Source organism: Lemur catta, chromosome 16 (assembly GCF_020740605.2).
Source record: "Lemur catta isolate mLemCat1 chromosome 16, mLemCat1.pri, whole genome shotgun sequence".
Taxonomy (NCBI): Eukaryota; Metazoa; Chordata; class Mammalia; order Primates; family Lemuridae; genus Lemur; species Lemur catta.
Window position 1 is genome coordinate 24,244,384 of NC_059143.1, and position 23,305 is coordinate 24,267,688.

The 23,305-nt window shown below is 32.3% G+C and overlaps 1 protein-coding gene across 1 annotated transcript in view; it reads right to left on the minus strand.

Annotated features, from left to right (window-relative positions):
- The window catches only part of CCDC178 (coiled-coil domain containing 178), a 351,257-nt gene that overhangs the window by 321,795 nt on the left and 6,157 nt on the right, over positions 1-23,305 (minus strand). The window contains exons 3-4 of the mRNA XM_045527704.1: positions 19,577-19,666; positions 10,472-10,611 (exon numbers count right to left, since the gene is read on the minus strand). Coding sequence (XP_045383660.1) covers positions 10,472-10,611; positions 19,577-19,666 — 230 coding nt within the window. The remainder of the gene's footprint in view (positions 1-10,471; positions 10,612-19,576; positions 19,667-23,305) is intronic.

Sequence of the window (23,305 nt, forward strand, 5' to 3'; positions counted from 1 at the left end):
AAAAATTAGTATAAGGATATTATCCAGATATGAAACAGAATGAAATAAGTTATGATTTCAATAAGTTATGATTTTATTAGAACAGTTATGATTTCATTTCATTATTATAAAATTTCCATGTCAAACAAATAGAGATAAACAATAATTAAATGAATGATATTAGGGTAATGTGAATAATTTGGAAAAGACAGTATCATATCTGCTTCATCTCATAAACAAACTTCAGATAGTTTAAAAGAACTAAATGCAAAAATTAAAAAAAATTAGAAATAATAGACTATTTTAATAATCTTTATATGAGGAAGATACTTTTAAACAATATAAAAATCCCAGAATTTGTAATATAACTTATCCAGCTACATTGAAATTTCTATATGAAAATATGACTAAATAAGTTAAATGACTAGTACAAGCAGAAAAGATAATTGCAATTATATAGAACATAAGATTACAATCAACATTTGTATTAATATATAAAAGAAAAATTTCAAAAAATATTTGAACAGATTAATAGAAAATTAAATGCAAATGGGCAGAAAGCATGAGAAAAGACATGCTAATTATCTATGTATATATATTTATCTGTATCTATATTTATGCATGCACAATTACATACATACATATATACACAAATATATATTAAGTAAATATGTCACAGAACCAATAATTTGTACTCATTATTGTACAACCAATTATTGTACTCATCAATTTGCTCATATTCCCCATTATCTCCTATTCAGTCCTTTCCTCTAAACAGGTTTTGGTGTTTGCTATATTGTTGGAATTTTCTTGTGCTAATAGTATAATAGATTCAGTAGAAATTAAAAAACTCTGAAAGAGACTAAATTCATCTACGTAATAAAAAACTGATGAATGCAATTTTTCTTGAAAGCCCAATGGTTTTTTTTAATGTAATGTGACAGCTTATTCTAAAATTTATATGGAAGAGCAATGTACCTACAACACTCAAAGAACTCCAAAAAGGAAAAAAAGAAAGAACTACTATACCAGATATCAAAACATATTACGAAGCATGTAAATTAATGAAATGAGGTATTGAAATGGGGAGGTAAAATTGACCAGTGGGATGGAGAAGCCAGAAATAGATAAAATCATATATGAAAATCGATATATGATAAATGGTATAGATGATTTCTAGGAAATCACTGGGTTTGCAATAAAATCAACATTGAGAAAAATAATTTTCCTTATTAAAAAAAATAAAATTAGCTACCTATTCCATTCTTATATGAAAAAGAAAGTAGTTTCTCATTGTTAAACAAATGTCAAATAAAAAACTAAAATTTTAGAAGATATAAAGGAAAAATTTTATATGACTCTGCAGTATAGAAAGATTTCTTAAACAGGACACTAAACACTTAAAACAAGGGTAAATGATACATTTAATTGCATTAAAATTAAGAGCCTTTTTACTAATTACAACACATATAACTTACTAAAAGTAATAAGTGGTTTCTATAAGTCAATAAGAAAATATAAGTAAATCTGAAAGAAAATGGACAAAAGATAAACAGGCATTTTGCAGAGAAGAAAATGAATATTCAGTGAGCATATTAATGGATGCTAAACTACTGAATTATCAGGAAAATGCTATCCCTTGGTTTTAGAAACTGGCACATGACAGTCCTGCATAATGCAGAAACCTACATCAGGTTGATTTATATGACAGTTCTAAGAAGCCATTTGAAGTTGAAGTATCACAAGAGAGTCAGGAGGAAATTGGTTAAGAGGCACTTCAATGAATTGTGACATAATTATACCAAAATTTTAAAGTCCTCAATAAGTGAGTAATGCTTAATTAATATTCTCAGTTTGATCCTTTTTATACTGTAATAGAAGATGATTTGTTTTATAAAGATAAAAATAGATTACCCCAATTTTTCTAAGTAGATCACAATTTATTACGGAGAAACATTTTAGGGTACTATATCAAAACATTACCCTACCAACATTTTTGTAGAAGTAAGGAAGAAATAAGAAAAAATTATGTGAGGCGACAAAATTTCAGGTACCTATTATTTAAATATTATTTACTCAGGATATCAAAAGGATCAACATAGGGAAGATCTACAATATCTGAGACAAATTTGAAGCATTACTAAATTCATAACTGCCTATCTGAAATATTTGGATAAGTTTTACTAATTTCTCAAAGTCACTTTAAATTGTTATTTTAAATAAAATTCCTGATTATAATTAATCTTGAAATTTCACTTATTGTCACAAATATTTGTGGTATTTAGAACCCTTGATTTAAATATCTAATATAATAAATTATATCCAACTAACTCCAAAATCCCCTGCAATTCTTATTTCTGTCTTTTTCAGTAGAGCAAAGAGTAACTAAGGTGGAGGAGGCCTAAAACTGTCAAATTGGACATAGTTTAAAAAATTATCACATTATAGAGGGAAATGAAACACTTTATTTATAGCTCTAAACCACATTGCCCACAAATTCCTACTTGATACCTCTAACATTTTCATTGAATCTGTATTTTTAACTCTATATTTCTATTGGAAATTATTACCAAATATTTCAAGTATTTAAATTTTATTTTTGAGACAAAGAAAGTATTCATCAAACCTTCAATTTTCCACTGTAAAAATACAAAAAAATTAACTTTATGTTAGGAATCTCCTTTTGTGTCTTGAAACATTTGTAAATCTGGTGTATGAATATTGAATACTATGTCTACAACAATGACAGTGAAATTAAAGAGGACAGGAAAGAATTGTAAGAAATTCCAAAGATAGAGTTATCACAACCTCATGATTAAGTGAATGTGTTGATTGAAAGAGAGTTCCACATCAAAGAGAATTTGGATGCTCTCAGCATGTGTGATTGAATGCATCCTGTTGTTGCGCAACTGAGGAAGGCAAGTCAGTGTGACGAAGGAGAAATGTTATTGCAAGAAATTCAGGTGGAGATGTCTGGCAAGCAGATAGAAATATAATCTGCCGGGCAGGAGAGCAAAGCTTAAATCAGAGAATTAAGAATCATTAGCATATTCAAAAAAGTGGCAATTGCTGGAATCCGAGTAGTCAAAAAGAATGTATTATATTGAGAAAGGATTTTAGCATAAAACTCTGCAGAGACATCTTGGCGAAAAGAGAGACTAGAATGGAGTCAAGAGGAGAGGAGGTTTTAAAAAAGTAAAGTAAGAACTGACACAAAGTAATTTTGTATATTTACTGGTTGTATTTCTTCTGTCATTATTTAAAACACTTTAATTTCATTTGAAAGTTTACCTCTATCTCTCTGTTCTTTAAATTGCTGTATCACCTTGCATATTTCTCAAAATTAAAAAAATTATTAGGCTGCAAAAAAAAAAATTCAAGCGTCCCATTCTTTGTATTTAAGAGAAACTCAAATAGTTATAAAATCAATTAAACTGAATAAAGGGGGAAAATAAAGAACAGAAATGGAAGAAAAATCTTAATTCATTTCTTCTGAAACAGAATAAACATATATCCCAAATGTTGTTTCATGTTTAATGTCCAAATGACTCTTTGTAAACTTTTCTAGGGGATCTCTGTATATATAAGTTAGATATTAGAATATAGTGATGATTTATTTTTGTATAGATGCATGCTATCCAAAATTGAAATGGGTAAGTCAATTATTTCCAAATATTTATTGACTATATATATCATTTGCTATAATACTGAGTAAGGCCAGGCCTGAACCTAGAGAAAATTCTCAATTTAGTGGGAATCAGCTCATTATAGTACACAACAGAAGTGATTTATTGCTATGAGAGGTGCAGATAAGATCAGGGGCTTTCCAGGAGGAAAAAAAAAGATAACTCAACTGGAGGAAAAGAATATCTTATGTAACATTTAAATTTAAAAGCATCAAATCATTGTTAGTATGTTAAAGTAAATGAATGAATGAATACCTTCTAATTGCTTTGTCTTTTACTATGTTTCAGAATGTATTATTATTCAAGGACACATATATTAATATAATGAATATGTCTGATATATTTTAATAATGTGACTAATTTTATTTTATAAGTTAATTAGTTACAGTTTTTAATAGTCCTCTTTATGAGCTGTGAATAGATAATTTAGTGGCTAGTCTACTCATTAGAGAGTAACTAAACTGAAAAATCTTGTACCACTAAAGTGGTGAATGGTATCTTTTTATTTTAAACCACCTTCATCCCTTGTAATTCAAACTGCCAGAGCTTTTTTTCTTAATACGATGCTATTAAAAACATTGTAGATCTTCTGTGAATCTTATTGTACTTTACTTTGTGTCCCAAAAGGTAAAGTCATAATTCTTTATGAGATATACCTTTCTGTACTTTGAGCATGTCAAGGTACTATGAGACAACATACTTAAGATTATCAGAAGCCTATTTATAAAGTCTATTAGGCACCACCTTATATATTACTGATATTTTAACAAAGGGTTTTATAGCCACAAGCTTGATTTGCTCTTCATCCTGAGGACATTTCTTTAAAAATCTTGCTGGCTGGAAAGATTTCACATAAGAAACAGAAAATTTAGGGAAGGTGCCTATAGAATGTTAGGCAACTTGGCTCTTAAGAATGGCATTTAAGAATGTTAAAGATATGGTCCTACAGAAGACAGATATGCTCAAACTAAAGAAGGATATGAATCAAAAATAACATGGCTGGAGTAACATCACTGAAAATGGTGGTGTAAGGTGCTCAAAGAATCAGTCCCTTCACTAAAGCAACCATTATGTTAGTAAGTACAGACAGAATTTGCTTTTTCAGAAGGCCTGACATCTAATTTTTTAAAAATTACAGCAAACAGGGCATTGTTTAATGAAATTTAATGAGTGAATGTTGGTAAGATACTGTTGTGGCATTTTTTCTTACCTATCTTCCATGTTCCATTCCCCAGTATGGTGGTGGTGACCACTGAGACAGCAGTCCAGATTTCTGGTATGGAATACTGGTGCCAGGGGATTAATACAGACCACTTAAAATATAACTGTGGTTTTGCTGTTTGGCCTATCTGACAGTGCCCTGAGGGACGGCACCTAAGCTGACTTTTGTTTCACCTCTCACCTTTGGACTAGAATGGCTTTCTGAATGGTAGTAGAGTGTGTCAAAGGATTTAAAAACATACACTGCCTGTACCTCCTTGGGCAAGGAGCAGAGGATGTAGCAAGCTGAAGACAGATCCCAAAGCCCAGGAATAAAGGGGTCAAGGAGGAAGTTTTATGGGGGGAATAATGGCTCAGAAGGCTACCTTGTATATCTGCAAACTGGAGTGCAACACATATGTGTAAGACCAGCTACATGCTCAGAGAAGACTTGACGCTTGCACCTCTGGCAGATCTATGAGCTTCACGCAGTAGGAGATAAAGGCTGAGGCAGAGTTGTTGACGGTGAAGAGTACCTGAGCTTAAAGCCAAGCTGTGCAGACTGGGAGAGTTTTGTTTAGTTTTTGCTCAGGTATTTGAGGATATTCCTGCCTGATCACTGGCTGAACACTCAGATAACAGAGATTTAATGCCCATACATGACAGGGAATACAGTTGTTGCTAAAATGGTGTTGAAAAGTCATTCAATGAATGAATGCCTGCAGCTCTCAGCAGTCACCAATAGCAAACTCTTGGGAAAGGAGAATCTGATTGTGAAGGCTGCCACATTACCAAAATACCCTTTTGTTCCACTACCACAACAAAATAACACAGCATAGAAAGAAACATAAGCATGTGGCATATTCATAGGAAAAAAAAATTGACAGAAATCATTCCTGAGGAAGCCCAGACATTGACTTTACTAAACAAAGAATTTAATCAACTGTCTTAAATCTTCTCAAAGAGTTAGAGGAAACCATGGGCAAAGAACTAAAGGAACAAAGGAGAACAATATCTCAACAAACAGAAGATATCAATAGGGAGATAGAAATTAGGTAAAAAAGGAACCAAATAGAAATTCTGGTGCTGAAAATTACAATAACTAAAATGAAAACTTCACTACAGGGTTCAAAGCATATGAAAAGATACTCCACATCTTTAGTCATTAGGAACACAAATCAGAACAAATGAGATATCACTTTATACTTACTATGATGACTATAATTTTAAAATGTAAAATAACAAGTGTTAGCAAGGTTCATTAAGTGTAAGAAAGATACTACACTACTGTAAGATATTAAAATGAAGAAAACTGGATCCAAGATATATATGAATTCTGTGCTATTTTCCCAATTGCTCTGCTTAAAAACAAACAAGCAACATCCCCAAAAGAAACCCCATGCCTGTTAGCAGTTAGTACCAGCCCTAGAAAACCACAAATCTGCTTCTATCTCTTACCTATTTGCCTATTTTAGACATTTCACATAAGTGGGATCATATAATATGTCATTTATGATTATGATAACGGTTACACAACTCTGTAAATAAATGATTTGTACACTTTAACGGGTAAACTTCATAGTATATAAATTATCCCAATAAAGTAAATAAATAAATAAATGTACTCTGTAAATAAATGATTTGTACACTTTAACGGGTAAACTTCATAGTATATAAATTATCCCAATAAAGTTGTTAAAAAATAAAACCCACTTTGTAGAGAAACACAGACAACAATTTAGACAAAAGGGAAACTGTTGCAAATTTAAAAAAGAGGAAAAACAGTTGGCCTAGAGACAGCATCACTCTCTCTCTCTGTCCTTGACCCCACCCAATCCCACCATAAATACGCTCTTCCCATTCAGAGAGAAAAATTCAACTGTAACAGGTGAAGCGTGTGGAATGAACAGAGTAAAAGTCAAGAGCATTATAATAGCTATATTTTCAGATTTGGAGGTTTCGGCAGGAGGAGTTTAAATAAACCTGTACTTGGGCAAACACCTCCTGGACCGTGCATGGATCAGCCTGTCCTCATTGTTGCATCAAACTTTTTCAACAATTGGAGTCATAAAGCATGAGATTTGGGAAATTTACAGAGATAATGAAGCTAGTTGTCTGCTATGACTCTTAACCTTAAAATCCAAAGGAATTCAGATAACCTGTAACTCAAAATATGAATTTTTTTTATGTAACTCATCTTAGAGATAGATTACAATGGAATTTGGAGTGAAGGTTCCCACTGGTGATCACCAAGCACGTGTTCTACTGTCTTGCTCTGCCTTCAGCACACGTAATCCCCCTGGGAACTGATAAAGGGATACCCCTGTTGTTCCCTGAGCACTAGATAAGGTACAGCACACGTAATCCCCCTGGGAACTGATAAAGGGATACCCCTGTTGTTCCCTGAGCACTAGATAAGGTACAAGACAGGGCTTGAGATTGTAGGTGATGAATGAATATATATATACCAATACAAATAGAAAAATACTCTACTTCCTCTCAAAGGTACGATCAGTTGACAACTTTACTGGGTAAAATGTTGTTAAGTAGAAAAAGCATGGAGAAGAAATATCCCTTTCCTGCATTTCACTCAGGCATTGTGGAATTATTAAAATCTACCCAGACAAATGTTCACAAAAAGTTAGTATATTTTCAGGATAATTACTCATTTCAAATATGTTTTATATAAGTAACTTATTTTATGTGAAACTATGATTTATTCATAAGTTAACTAATTCTGAATTATGATCTATATGAAAATGTCATATAAAATCTTTCCATAGATATCCATATGTGTTTGTATATTTGGAAATAATAGATCCTATTAATTTTTCTTTATCAAAATATCAGAATCTATCTTTTAAAGATTTCTTCCCAGTTATGTTTGTTTAATTTCTTTAATTTTTGAGGAAATTTAAGTTCCTATGTCAGTGTAATATTGTCTAACTAATATTAACAAAAGTTCATTTCTCCAAGTGATAATGGGAAGTTTGTTGTAGGTTAGTCAGAAAAAATATTTTTTTTCATGTTTCAAAAAGATAGCTGGTTACCAGTTGATCCTTAAAATATTAATCCAAATATTGTATAAGTAACTAAATTTCTAATGAATAGTTGTGGTGACCTAAACATAAAATACATCATAAGAAATATAAGCAAATATTGTCTATTAACCAATTCAACCCTAATAAATCTAACTACCAACTACATAGTTGACAATAAAACAAAATAATTGTTTTTAATTTAGAAAATAGAAAATCTACAAAATAACCTAGGATCTTAAAAAAGTTGTCATTTGTATTTATCTTACCATAAACCTCCTTTCAGATAAAATATATATCATATTTATTTACTTATAAACACATTAGTGTCAATATTGTAGTTTTTGTTTAGAAGTGTACTATCTAACATTTTTATTTTGTGTGTTTCTTGTCAAAATGCTAACTAACTCTCTGTCATGAGGATTAAGTTCTCTACTCTTTAGAGATATAAAATAGAGGCTGAATGGACTTTGGAATCAGATGGGACTAAGTTCAAATTCCAGCTTTAATGTTCACTACCTGTGTGATGACTAAATTATTTGACTTGCTAAGTCCTAGAATTCTCACCTGTAAAGTAGGATTCCTATAAAGGACAAATGCAAAAATAGATATTTATAATATCAAATGCTGAGAAAATAGCAGATATTTAGTACATAATAGCTCTTATAATACTGGGTGGATAGGTGCCTCAGATGTATCTAGAAAAGAAAGGTTCTGCTTCAGGTCCTCCTGATTTTTTCCATTCAACAGACATTAATTAATTGCCTACTGTGTATTTGGCACTGAACCAGGCACTAGAAGACAACACTAAACAAGTCTGCCCATGAGCTTTCTTTCTTAGAGCTTTTCCATTTATTCAGTTGGCTTATAATATATTTACATGAGAAAGGTTCCTTTTTCAGTTTTCCTGAAGATAAGCAATAAAATATCTTGGCTTATTTTGCAAATTATTTTATCTAAGAAAATCTTTTAGCTGGCCCATTATCCCTAGTGTTTGGCTGTTTATCAACTATTCAAAGCCCCAAATGGGACCAGGGAAAGAACATGAGCTTTGATTACAGACACTGTGTTTGAATCTTAGCTCTGCCTTGTGATCTTGAACAAGTTGTGAACTTGTTTTAAATTACTATTTCCCTGTCTATCAATTAGGCTTAACAATAACCATTCAACAATACTTTTGTGAGGTCTGAGAGAAATGACATGGTGTCTGATGTATATTAGTTTCTTAACAAATGGTAGCTGTTATAATTATTTATTAAAATCCCTATGAATCTATTTTTATCATGTAACAACATGTATAATTGTTAATTAAAACACATATGAAGTGTACAGCATAGCATATCAATAAATATACACTCTTTTCTCACTATTTGCTTGACATAGTCTTACAGGCCCAGGACACCCTCAGTTCTGTGCCCTGCAAAGCATTTTCTCAAGGGGTATTCTGGTTTGGAGAAATATAGAAGCAATAAAGATAATATAATATTGATATAGAATGATATAAATAACATTGGCAAATAGATGTTGAGTGCATATCATGTGCCGGCACTTATTCTAACACAATGTCATTATCTCTCCATTCCCATCTAAGGTCACAGAACATGTCGGCAGCCCGTGCAGGGGTATGGAAGCCGCGGCCCCAAGGCCACATGTGGCCCTCTGGATCCCTGAGTGCAGCCCCTCGACCGAATCCAAACTTCACAGAACAAATCCTCTTAATGGCTGTACTCTAATACCTCTCATAGGAGATGACGATGACATCCTGGACTTAAGAATTTGTGGCCATCTGAGTGGCCATCAGAACATTCTCTGAGCCAGATTCATTAACAGTGGTTAAGGAAAAGAAACAGCACAGGTCTCTGGCAAACTTATCCCCCTGTTTGGGCAGTCTAATTCTGCATTAGTTGCTCAGTAATGAAATCCTAATAAAAGTTATGAGAAGCTTTGTGTGTGTGTGTGTGTGTGTGTGTGTGTGTGTGTGTGTGTGTGTGTGTGTGTGTGTATGTGTTTTCTTGGCATTCCTAGTTATCCTTTGAAAATAATTGAAAGCTACAGTGACTTCAAGATTGAACTCTCTTCAGAAAATAAAGAAAAATTTTAACAGGTTAAATAGGCAAAGAAAGAATCATTTCACTCTCTTTCAACAGACCTATTATGTGTATCTTTAGAAAGAAAGATAATTCATTAAAAAGGGCTCACAGTCCTTTTATTCACCAATTTACTCATTTAATCATCTAATCAGTTTACTGTCCCCGAAAAGTATGTAAATACTATTTAATTTACTAGTCAAGTTGGCTTATGGAAAGTATTACTTAGCATGCTTGCCTCTGGAAAAAGACCAAACTGGGTGGGGGCGGAATCTATTTAATAAGGTCATTTCACTCTTCTGAATTGAAACTATCAAAAACATGTTTAAGCTAGTAAATTATCCAACTGGGCAAAGATTCTAAAAGTATGTCAATTATCATTTAAAAAAATCAACATATTTTCTTGAATTTTTAAAGTAACAGACCCTTACAGGCTCTATAGAGTTTACAAAGATGTCAGCATTTTACGTAAGTCTCTTACCCTTTTCAAATATTCCTGTATTTTGGACTCCACATCTTCGATGTGTGCAATCATTTTGTTGACACATGGTGCTGGGATGTTTACTACAGCACAGCTATGACGTCGACATGGGTAGCTAAAGTAAATACCTTTATTCACCTCTAAAGATAAAAGAGATGGAGAAAGTTAGTTCACAGTTATATAGAGAAAGTAGTAAACCTTGATGTTCAAGATATGCAAAAAATATTCCGCATTTTTAGAGCTAATACTCTTAAAATTTCTTTAATAAAGAGGTTGATAAATATGTCAGAAAATTATAGAACAAATCTTCAAAAAATCTAAAAGCTAAAATAAAATAACCATTTACGACATAAGACTGCAACAAATAAAAATGAATCTGAGAAGCCAGAATAAAACTTCAAGCAAAGTTAAAAAGTTAATGGGTTCCATAGCATCACAAACTAAACATTGAAAAAAAAAAATAAAGAAAAAGGAGAAAGTTAATCCATTTGTTTCTAAATAGGTCCTGAATCCTTGAAAAATAATTTTGAAATATATTGTCAATGCTCCCTTCAAAGAGATCCCACATCTTCCAATGTAAATAACATCCAACTATTCATGCATTGGAGAAGTTCTTCCTTAAATCCGGCATGAGTTTCTCTTGCTGAAAAAAATAAAAGCAGGTCTCCTTCATCCTCATAATAACCTCATTTTCTACCTTCCATTTCTGAAAATTGGAGTCTCATGCGAAGAGTGATTGATGTTCTCACTATAGCGTTCAAGCTGTACTCATCATAAAATCCACTCAGTCCGATGTGCCTCAGTGATTCTAATCCTGGCATGTCCCAAATCAACTGAAGGTTGCAGAAGCACCGCAAAGTTGTCCATGAAACTCTACCAAAGTGCTTACTTGCAGTCCTTTTGACTCTAAGGACTCTATTGGGCTGGATTATAGTTGCAATCACTGATCTTAAACGGGAGACACAAAATATGCTCAGTGTCTCAATGACAACAGTGTGATGTCCTCATTTCAGTTGACCTTGTGGGAACAGAGAAGTAATGCTGCTGTTTTTTGTTTCAATATCAAGCCCTAGAGATGGTAGATATTTTCAACATCTTCATTTAAACTGCAGTCCTTTAAAAATATTTTAGGTGAAGCCTTATAAAATCTTCCTCTAAAAACACAATCTTTGTGAAACGGCATATGTTTCATTTTCTTTTCCCTAGTGATCTCAAAAGCCTTTCTAATTTGTAGCTTATGTACTGCAAAGAAATAAAACATATGATTCAAAGAAAAAGGCACAGTATTTTTGCTGTTACAGACACTTATAAGAAAAGAAAACCAATACAAGACCTGTTCCAGAAATCATTATATGCTAACTGCAATACTAATAAGTATAAAAGCATGAATACTGAATTAGAAAATGTGAGTTCTTACCCACCACATAGTGACAGAACATCAAAAGCTTACCCAAAAAAAAAAAAAAGGAATTACACCAATATTTGCAAGGTTTATGAATGAGGTAGGTATGTTACAAGTAGAGTTCCTGGCTTTGGAGCAAGAAAAAGGTCAACTTCAAAAAGACGCAGAGGTCCACTAACTGCTACTCTTTTTCTATCAATTGTCTGATCCAGTCTGATTTTCTACTTATGGAAAGATCATGTGTAAAATGGCATTATCCAAATATGTAATTGTGTGTAGAAATGGATTATTTCTGCTATCTAAATGATAGGAGTTTAGGAATACTTTCTCATAATCCTTGTTCCTTTTATTTTGGCATGTGTTTTATTTATAAATAAAAGTGTTCACTCTATCTCATATATTTGAGTATATATTCAGATATATATAATATATTTACACATATATATTTATGACTAACACTAACATTTTTATCCCTAACACTGACTAACATTTTTTGAGTACTAAAAATATATGCTAGTGGAGCTAAGCTAAGCACTTTTGATGCTTTGATGTCACATTTTATTTAATCCTCACAGCAATCTTATGAAATGGGATTATTATTTTGATTGCATAGATGAGAATATCAAGGTTTAAAGATATTCCATAACTTGCCAAAGTCCATGAAACTGGTAGGTGGGAGAGCTGGGACTTCAGCTACATCTCCCTGGTTATGAAGTATGAACTATACTATGAAGGTTGTTTTTGTATTTTAAAAGTATGGCAAAATAAAGAAAAACAGTCCTAAAAATATATTTCAGAGCATCTCATATATCACTTGTTTTTGAATTTTGAATGTTCCTTCATGATATCAGTGTGGATATTCTAATGTATTTTTAGTTTGCTTTGACCATACTCTGAATACATATACTTGCTATAACTATTTTGCATGTATTATATTCCATCTTTCCTCTTTAGTTCATACACAGATATATATTTTCATCTCTGTAATAGCTGAAGGCCCATAGAACAAGCTGGTGAAAATTATCTATGTATCTCCTATCCAAATATCTTGATAAAGGCATGTTGACTTCCTCTCTAGAAATAAGACTTTGATACACATTTAACAAGCAAGCAGTTGCTGTTATAGTCAAAACATTTGTTTTGCATCATTAAATGTGGGGGAAGCAAGGATAGCAATGATTCATTTTCTATTTTCTTGACTGTGCCACTTAACTTATTTTGTGAATACTTATTAATTTCTATGACACTCCTGTGGGTTAGGATTAAGGTTTTACATATGGTAAAGTAGGGGAAATGAAATACTATGAAATTAAATTTGCACTAAAATCTGTAAAAGACCTGACATCGTGAGTAGTACAAGATAGAACCAGAATTCAGGAAGTTCTTAGTACTGTTTTTATTCCAGTGCAGGTATGGTATAAGTGAAAACTTTCCATTTTAAAAAATTTTACCCAGTGTAAGGAGACAGCATTATTTAATAAAGAGATCACTGAATCAGGTATCGATGTTCATTCATTTTTTGACATGACTGATAACAAACTGTGCATCTTTAGTTAACCCTGTTCAGTCTCTAGACCTCTGATTTCTCACTCAATAAATTAATGTGTGGTAGAACGATATAACATATTTTTCACTTAAAATTACATGATACAATGAATTAATGGTTTTAGCCAAACATAAATTGGTAGAGCTCCTCCTCATGAAGCCTATGCACAAATGATGAGAGTGAGTAGTTAAAGAAGTAAACTCAGGCAGGACTCTCACCCTTTCTAAACAAACCCCTAACTCCAACTTCCTTGCTCAGAATTAGTGTATGAAAGACAAGATCTTCCTGGGTCTAAGCCAGAGTTGAGATTTGCCGAGACTCTGCAATATGAAACTTCCATTTGAGGAAAAATATGGACTGGCTGATTGTGTGGGCAAATAAAATAGAAATACTTTGTTTATAAACTGTCAACTCTCCCCAGCTCAAAGAATTTGATCCTTGCATAATTTAATGACCTGGCCTCAACGATTTAACAAGTCATCACTACCGTCCTTCCCTTGCTTCTGCTTCTAAATATATGCTTCCTTTATGTACATCACCCCAATTATTCTAACATCCATTTATCGCAACTCAGCACTTTTAGGAAAAACTTAGCTTTTCACATTGTTATCTCCTTTAACATCTTTGTTTTCTTTCCAAAATGTAGAATAAGTTAGCTCTCCTGGGGTTACACATAATTTCTCCTCCATGCAAAGCCTCTGTTGTAATGAACAGAAAGTATCTTTAATTTTTTATGAAAACAAAGCTCATTTAGTTTTTGTCATATAAGAGGGAAAATTAAAAACAGCTTTTACTGACATTAGAGTTATCGTATTTTTATTGCACCATATGTTGTTGGAGACACTTGTCACTGACTATGTAGAATAATATGCATGGACTCTCAGAGTTGGAGGTAAGTGAGGACTGCTTCTACTCCAACCCCATTCAATGTGCAATGCTCCTGCTCAGTGTTCACTTATTGCCATTGTCTGTAATCTTTTCAAAATCTGCAACTTCAATATATTTATTTTTGCTTCCCTTGAGTAATTGTTCGGTAGACAGTGAGGGATTCAGGGTCTCCTAGGGACGAAGTGGGTGCCTTGCCTTTGGTGCTGCCTTGAGCAATTGCCCCACCTGAGAAAAAGGACAAGGATGGGTCCCAGGCCCCCATCTTGGTGCTGCCCCACATTAATCCTGTCCCAAGTGACTGCCATACCTAGGGGGAGGAGGGACTGTCCTACCAATCTACCAATCAGAACTTAGCACAGCAATTGCAAAAGAATGCAGAGGACTCTCTAGCCCACAGGACAAGTGGCATAAGTACAATAGAGTCTAGAAGGTGATTTAGGACAGCCTAAGGCTAATTATCATATCATTAGCTTAAGTCTACATTGCAGTTCACCCCCCAAAAAGTGCTTTCAGAGAGGCTCATGGGACATCCACATGTGCAGTAAGATTCAGGTCAAATAACTGCCGAATGTCCATCAAAGTGGTTCCACGATGATGCCTGAACCACATGGAGGTCACTATCCAGACACCATAAAACAAGACCCAGACCATAACCAACGTTTCTTTTGCTATGACAAGGGGCCTGGTTGTCCTCTGTGGTGTATGTATCTTGGTGTGTAAACCTATATCTTGGTCTTGCTCTATAATCCTATCTTGCTCACCATCAATAAATTTCACCTTGTGCTTGCCTTACTTTGGTGTGTCTGGTCATTGTTCGGCCAAGAGCACACCAAGAACCAAGAACACAGAATGAGATTGACAAACCTGACATAATCACAGGTCTCCCAACTACCTTGCCTGACCACTATAGCTATTGTTCTATATTGAATTTGCTTTGACTAGCAAATGTTTTTAATGAACAGTTTATATGTGCAGTCACAATATTCTCTTGTCTTGATCTCTTCTTCAAATTACAAGTTCTTTTTCTTTTCTTTTTTTTAAAGGGTCAGAAAGCACCCACAGGTCTCGAACCCCGGTGCAGGGATTAGATGGTTGGAAAGTCCAGTGTGAGGAAGTAACCGTATGAGCTAATGCTGACCCTCAAATTACAATTTCTATGCAAACATTAAGATCCATCTCACGTGGTTCTTTCCCTGTGAGGAATTCTGGAATCTTTCAGACATTCAGGTGTACCTACATTACTTTCAATTTCTATTTATTAAAACTGATCACACTGTATTCTGCTGTTATTACATTTATCTGTTTCCCTATCTATCTTCCCCATGAAATTTTATATTCTTTATGGAGGAGAGCAACTGTATGTAATGTCTTAAAATAATTGTCAAATAAATGAATGAATAGATAAATTCCTCTTTATTTTCTTACCCTGCTGTAATCTGGCTCCTGTTTTCTTCACTTCCTGGAAATGTCATTCTTACACCCCACTAAGCAGTATTTCCAGTACTGTCTATGAAGGAGTAACTGATAAAGAATTAGCTCTCCAGTTATAAACAACTCTAAATCTGGACAAAAATTATGAGACATTGTTTTTAGACATTGTAAATTAGTCAGTACAAGCCTTTGATTCCTGAGAACAGGGAAATTTATGAGATTGAGATCCACAATCACCAAGCTGTCTGCCAAGGGACAATTTTCCAATTGCAATACAGAGATCTGGGAATAAAGCAGAGCGTGGCAGTCCTGCTGAGCTCAGGAGAAAACATTAGTGTCATAGCAGTGGAAGCATCTGGAAGAGGGCAGGGAACTGAAGAAGACAGAGTAATGCCGAGAAGGGCCCCAGAAATCCATGTGGAAGCATCTCCGACAAATGACTTGTGTCCAAAATGTGTGGAGAAAATTTACAAGTTACTATTCAGAAAGTGGGCATAACACTTGGATTCTTCCCAAAAGACAATATACAAATGACTAATAAGCATGTGAAAAGATGCTCAACATCATTCATCATCAGGAAAATGCAAATTTAATTAATAGTTCAATACCACTTCACACCCATTATAATGATTAAAATTAAAGAGGCTAGCAAGATTACAAGTACTAGAGAGGATACAGAATGAATGGAATTCATGCATTGCTGGTGAAAATGTAAAATGGTATAAACATATGGGAAAACAATTTGGTAGTTTCTTATAAAAGTTAAATATAAACTTACTGTATCACTCAGCATTCTACTTCTATGTATTTACCCATAATAAATAAAAATATCCATAAAAATACTTCTACATAAATGTTCATAATAATTTTATTCATCAAAGCCCCAAATTGGAAAATGCTGAATTTCCATCAATGGCTAAATAAACAAATTGTGCAATATTCATATAAGTGAATACTATTGAACAATAATAATGAAGAAACTACTCATATATTTAACAACATGTATGAATTTCACAGACATTTTCCTGAGTCTTTGAAAGAAATTGAGCACAAAAGAGTACAAATGGAATAATTCTACTTATTTGAAATTTTAGAATGGTAAAAATAAAATCATACTGTGGTTGTTGGGTGAAGTGATATTGACTACAAGGGGGCATGAATGAACTTTCTGGAAAGGTAGAAATTTCTGTATCTTGTTGGAGGTGATGGTTAAATGGATGTGTAGTGTATATTTGTCAAAAGTCATCAACCTATACACTTAAAATGAGTGGATTTTATTGCATTTAAATTTTACCTCAATAAATTTGTTTTATAAAAAGACCACTAACCATACCCTAATAACAGAATCTAATAACCTTGTAAATCTCCTTCTCTTTTAACTCTTTATATCACAAAACATTGTAAATGACCCTTACTTGAAATGTTCTCCTTCTTTAATAACTTTCTCTAACTTCTTCTTTGCCTTTATCTCCTCATATTCCTTAAACATGACTCTTTGGTAAGAAATAATATTTTCCTGTACACTCTCTCCTTTGATCACCTCCTTTAAGTGCCTGACTCCCAACTAAACAGCTTTAGACTTAACTCTACACCTTGAGCCCCTTGCCAAATGTACAAATTTCCAAACCTGTTCTTCCTAGATATCCATCGTAGCATTGAGATCAGGGAAAGGAAGGTTGGATATGCAGAATCCTATCACAATGGGAGAAGGTTAACTGTTAAAATCAGAATGGTACCCATTGAGAAGTTGATATACCACAAACAAGAAAATAAAGAAATTCACATCGGCAAACTAAAATGCCAAAGCAGAAAGGCTACAGAGGAAAAAGAACACAATTGTATGATCAGACATAGAGTTGGAAAAGATAAGATACAGTGGGAGGTCCAAGATGGAAGGGGTCTGATCTACCACAAGCAGTAAAAGTAGTGTCTGGCACAGAGTGGATCCTCAGAAAGGATTTGACAAGTAAAAGAATGATAAGAGAATAAAGATATTTCAAGATAAAACTTTTGGTTACCCTCCCTTTTGTCCCCAATCTATTTGATTTTAAACATTTGGATTCTGTCAAGGCCAGCAAGCCAGAGGTAGTCTTGAAGGGACCAACTTCATTTGCAAAACCAGTTATCTGTAAACCTGATCTCATCTTCACTTAACCTTTCTGCCTTTCTTATATCTCTTTTCCTGCTATCAAAGTTTACAACAGTTAAATCACCTTTGAATCTTCCATTTTCTCATTCAATTCCCTGTATCTTTATACAGTGATGAATCAGTCACCAAATCTTAACAATCTCTTAGTAATATTTCTCTAATCCCTATAATCCACTTGTAATATTTCTTCAATCCCCTCCTATCCACTGATCCTTTATAGATCAAGTCCTTTTTACCCTAAGCCTGAACTATAATAAAATCAGTGTCCATATTTCTTCCTATAGTCACATAATTTTGTATTGCATGCCCAGACTTTGCAAGCAAAATATACAGTCATATAACATCCGTACTCAAATATATATAGGACCAGAGACTGAGGTTTAAAGTTCACACTCTTGAGCCTGAAGTTCAAAATGCTTCTTGACTGCATCTCAAACATTTCTAGCTTTCTTTTAGGCATCTTTATGTTTCTGAATCCTACTTACGTTATAATCAAAGTAATCTATCCTTCCTATATTTTCTGTTATTTTCTCACTGTTAACACATTCTGTTAGGCTCGCTTAAATTTTCTTCTCCCTTTTCTTTTCTTATACAAAATACATTCTTTAAAATTCAGTCCACATCTCTCCTCATCCATTAAGATTTTTCTTAATACTTGGAGGCCATACAAATTGCCTTACTCAAAATATTGAAGATGCTTCTCGTCCATGGTATTCATTTGGCATGTACTGCCCTGTGTTATTTCTGCTGTCACACTATGTAACCATTCTTTTCCATTGTATCATATAAATTATTGCATATATTTATATTTTACTTGGCTTACAATGTTACACACTTCTTATAAGGATAATTTCTTAAATATCTCCATAGCCTAATAGCACATGGATATTCCAGTGTCTTTAATTAACTGGTTCATAATTCATTCATTTAATACTTGAAAAATCTGTCTAAAACTCACTATGGCCTATAAACTAGCTATGGGTGAGAAACTCTAAACCAAGAAGATCGTAACATTTTAGTCAAAATTTCTACTGAACAGAAACAGATGAAAGAATCACAATGGTAACTTATTCCAATTTAATCCTGTAAAACTGAAAATCCCCACAACAGCAGAAATTTCCAAAATCAAGATTAAAATATTTTTGATAAACATAAAGAATTCTCTACCAGAATGGTCTGAGAAGAAATAAGTATGATCCCCTATAAATAAATGTATACAGTTTCTCATCTCTTTCCACCTCTTTACACATACAATGTTAGAAACACTTTCAGAGATAATATTTATAGATTGTCACTGTGTAATTTGTAATTCTGGATTTCACACCCCAAAATATTAGTTGTTCTTCTTTCTTCCAAGAAAACTATCCCCAATGAACTGGAAAGGTTTTATCTAGCACCTGGCAGTCCTAGCTTGAGTGATAAAATATATATATATATCTATGTATGTATTTACTTTAAAATTCATGCATTTCTGAAATTGTATAATGACTCTTATAAACCAAAGCCATGTATTCATAATATATTGATAGAACTTATTACATTATATTTCAATATTATATATCACTACATTAACTCTTAATATGTAAGATTTATTTCTTAATAAAAAATAGAGTATTGACATCACAAACTAATAAGTGAATATCAATAGAGCTTATGTAGTTTACTATACAATTTACATTCAGTCCTTACCTTCAGTATTTGTCATTTCACTTTCATGAAAAATTTTGATGGCTTCCTTAGGGGCACCAAATAGAACCAACCCTTGTGATGTGGCATTGTCTTTTAAAAAGAAAAAAAAGTAGTGAGCAGTTAATATAAATTTTTTAAGTAAGCAGCACAAAGTACAAAACTATGCTGAGAAAGTATTCTCCTTGAAAAAGTAACTATAATACAATTATTAATCAAAACCCACAGTAGGATATCTTTATATGTTTTCTCTGTGCTCTTGAAGAGGCTTAATTCTCACAAGAAGTACTCAAAATAGCATGAAGCTATTAAAAGCAAAGAGATGAATCATTTTTTGCTGATGATATAGAATGTTATCCAAGATATACTAAGTGAAAACTATCAAGGCAGCGATTTGTACGTAAACCTTGTCATCACTTTTTAAAAAACAGATGTATATAGAGGTTGAGACGTAGATATTTATGGACACATAAAATTTCTAGGTTAAGAAACTGTTAGAATTGGTTATTTCTGGAAGGAGGAAATGTACAGAGAGAGGGGAAAGTTTTTATTTTATTTTACAATCTCTGAAGTATTTCAAAATTCTCCAACATAAGAATATTGTTTGTTTGACAGTGTTTTATAAAGTTATATATATCTACACAAAAGGCAGCAACTGCACTCTCAAGTCTTTACTCAAGAGAAATGAAAGTGTAAGTTCACAAAAATACCATTCCAGAACATTTATGATAGCTTTATTCATAATAGTAGAAACTAGAAACAACCCAAATGTCCATCACTAGGAAAACAGATTTTAAAAAATCCCTCTGTAGTTATGCAGTAATATAATGCTGACCAGCAAAAAGAATGAACTACCAATATATGAAGTAACATTAGTGAATCTCAAAAACATGTTGCACAAAGAAAGCCAGATAAAAAATAGTGGATATTGTATAATTCCATTATCATGAAGTACAAGAAAAGACAAAACTAAGATATGGTGATAGAAATCAAAATAGTAGTTGCTCATGGTAGGTGAGAAAGTTTCTGGGGTGACGGAAATTTTTTTTAGCTAAAAAAAGTAGTGGTCACATGCTTGTGTATACTTATCAAAATGCATTAAATTATAAATTTCGAATGAGCATTTCTCTATATGTATACTGTCAAATAAAAATATATTGTTTTACTTTAAAGGCATTAAAATATTTTGAGGTTATCCATACATACATGTCAGATTTAAGTGCTTGTAGAGTATCTTATGTTAGAAGTACCAACCATTATAAATAGAATATTTATATTCCAAAACACACTAAAGAATAAAATAAGGCAAAAGTAAATTTATGGCAAAAATAGGCAATGATAGAAGTGTTAAAAAAGTATGAAAATGATAAAAGATAGTGCTAATCAAATAACTATTATAATATAAAAATGACCTATGTTTATCCAAAAAAACCCAAATATAAAATGATATCAAAAAATTGTAAATAAATTGTATGCAATTTTTTTCTGAAAAAGAAAACTATGTGACACACTAATAAAAAAATCTAGAACTTAAGCACAATATTGAGACTTATTTTATAATTGAAGCTACAGTTAATAATGAAAAATTATTGGTATATGTGTAATAAAACAGCTTATTATATTGGAACAAACAATATATATTTTTAACATGAAGAGATATTTAGAGAAAAAATATAGTGAGAAAATTTAATTCACCATCATTTATCTATGGCATATGCAGTTCAGGATAACCGAATATATAGAATATAAAGAATACAATGAGGAAAAATCAATATACATATTATGAATCCCAAAATGATACCATTTAAAGGTAATAAAACTTTATGAAGAGTGAAGGTATCTTAAGCAACAATCTAATAACTCAAAAAACTAGTGGCATTACCTAATCAATTTACTGTACGGTTAGTAATTAGTCACATAAAATTAATTCAAAGGTATTTGAAAATTTAACGTACATTTCCAAATAACAAAGGTGCCAAAGTATAATTTCATATAACAAAAAATATGTATTAGAAAAGAAAAACACTTTGTAAGAAAACTTTTTTGATGTGTTCAAAACATAGAAATACATTCAGAATTTAAATGTTTAATAGTAGATAAATAACAAACCTAAAATACCGGTAAAAGATGAAAATATAAATGTATGTGCAAAGACATTAAAAGGAAATACAGGAAGGAAATAATTCTAAAAATGTTAAGTAAATGTGTGCTGGTAAGCCAGCCAGCCTACCACGTCTGGGCTTGTTCATAAATGCCAGCCTAGAATAAATGCTAAACATTAGATAGTATTGGAAGCAAATACCCTATTTTCCAAGCTGTTGAACTTTTTGCTTTCTAAGGACAACTTCAGTCCCCTTCTCTGGTTTCTTTCTTCAGACTCTGTGGTGATGATATGAGCTTTTGCCATAATTTAGACCTCATTATTATCCTTTAACTTTACTTTTACTCTAACCTTCAGATTAGACAGACATTCCCAAAACACGCCTAAGTCTTGATGACTCCAATCCTTACATTCAGTTCCTCAACCAGTGACTTAGGGAGTCTGCAATGCAAAAGTTCTGTATAATGTTCAAAGTATTAAAAGAAAAGGGTTTCCATAATCGAATCCTTGTGCAAATCAGACACTGACATGGGAGAGTCAGAATTGTAATAGAAAATATACCTAAGACACAATTCTTTAAAAAGATTTTAAAAAACTGGAAAAGTTAAGTGTAAATAAAACATAATCAACAGAATTTCATACAGTATAGAAATGTATTACAATAATTTGAAAACTTAAAAGAAAATTAATACATCAGTCATTTAAAAAGTCTCCATGCTATTCTTGCCCCATAGTGATCCAGTTTTCCTTTCAGTAGGTAACTTATGTTATAATTTTCTTGTGTGTACTTCCAGATACGTTATATCTATGGGGAAATTTTATATGTACATATATATGTTCATGTATGTATATGTATCTGTGCATATGTGCATATATATGAAATATATGTGCAATATACACATACACATAAGTACATATATGTATATGCATACATGTATATACAAACATATACATATTTTTTTAATTCTCAGGACAGAAAAATTCCTTATCAATTTTAAAATCATATTTCAAATTCAACTTCATACTTTCAGTTGTTGTTAGAATAATAGTTTTTCACATGCTAAGATCAGTCAAATCAGGATGCATCTTAAAATTCAAGACTGGTAGAGCACAACTTAACTGACAGTTTTTTATTTCTTAAGGGTTTATAACATAATGGTGAATTTACAATTAAATGTATCTTATATTTCATGAAATATCAGTTTCATAGCATCTCATAGTATAAATTTGTCATAATTCATTAAAACAATGAAGGTAGAAAAATCTCAAAATGAGATTAATATTTATTAAACATATATATGACTTTGATTTCAGTATATTAATTTACTTAATCTTTATGATAATGCATATTAACTTCTATTTTACACATGGGTAAAATGGGGTCCAGAAAGGTAGTGAACAAAACCAGGTTCACAAAGTTGGTAACTGATGGAACTACAATTAAAACTTTGTATCTAGTTCCAAAGTCTTTTCAACTACACTAGCTCTCTTCAAAATTGTGTTTAAAATATGAAATTCCATGAGATTATTATAAGTACAGAAAAAAAAAAGTGGCTCTATGCTCTAATAGCATATTGTTTGGCAGACTTTTTAGAGCTTTCAATATGGTAATCATCATCAAAAATCTTCAA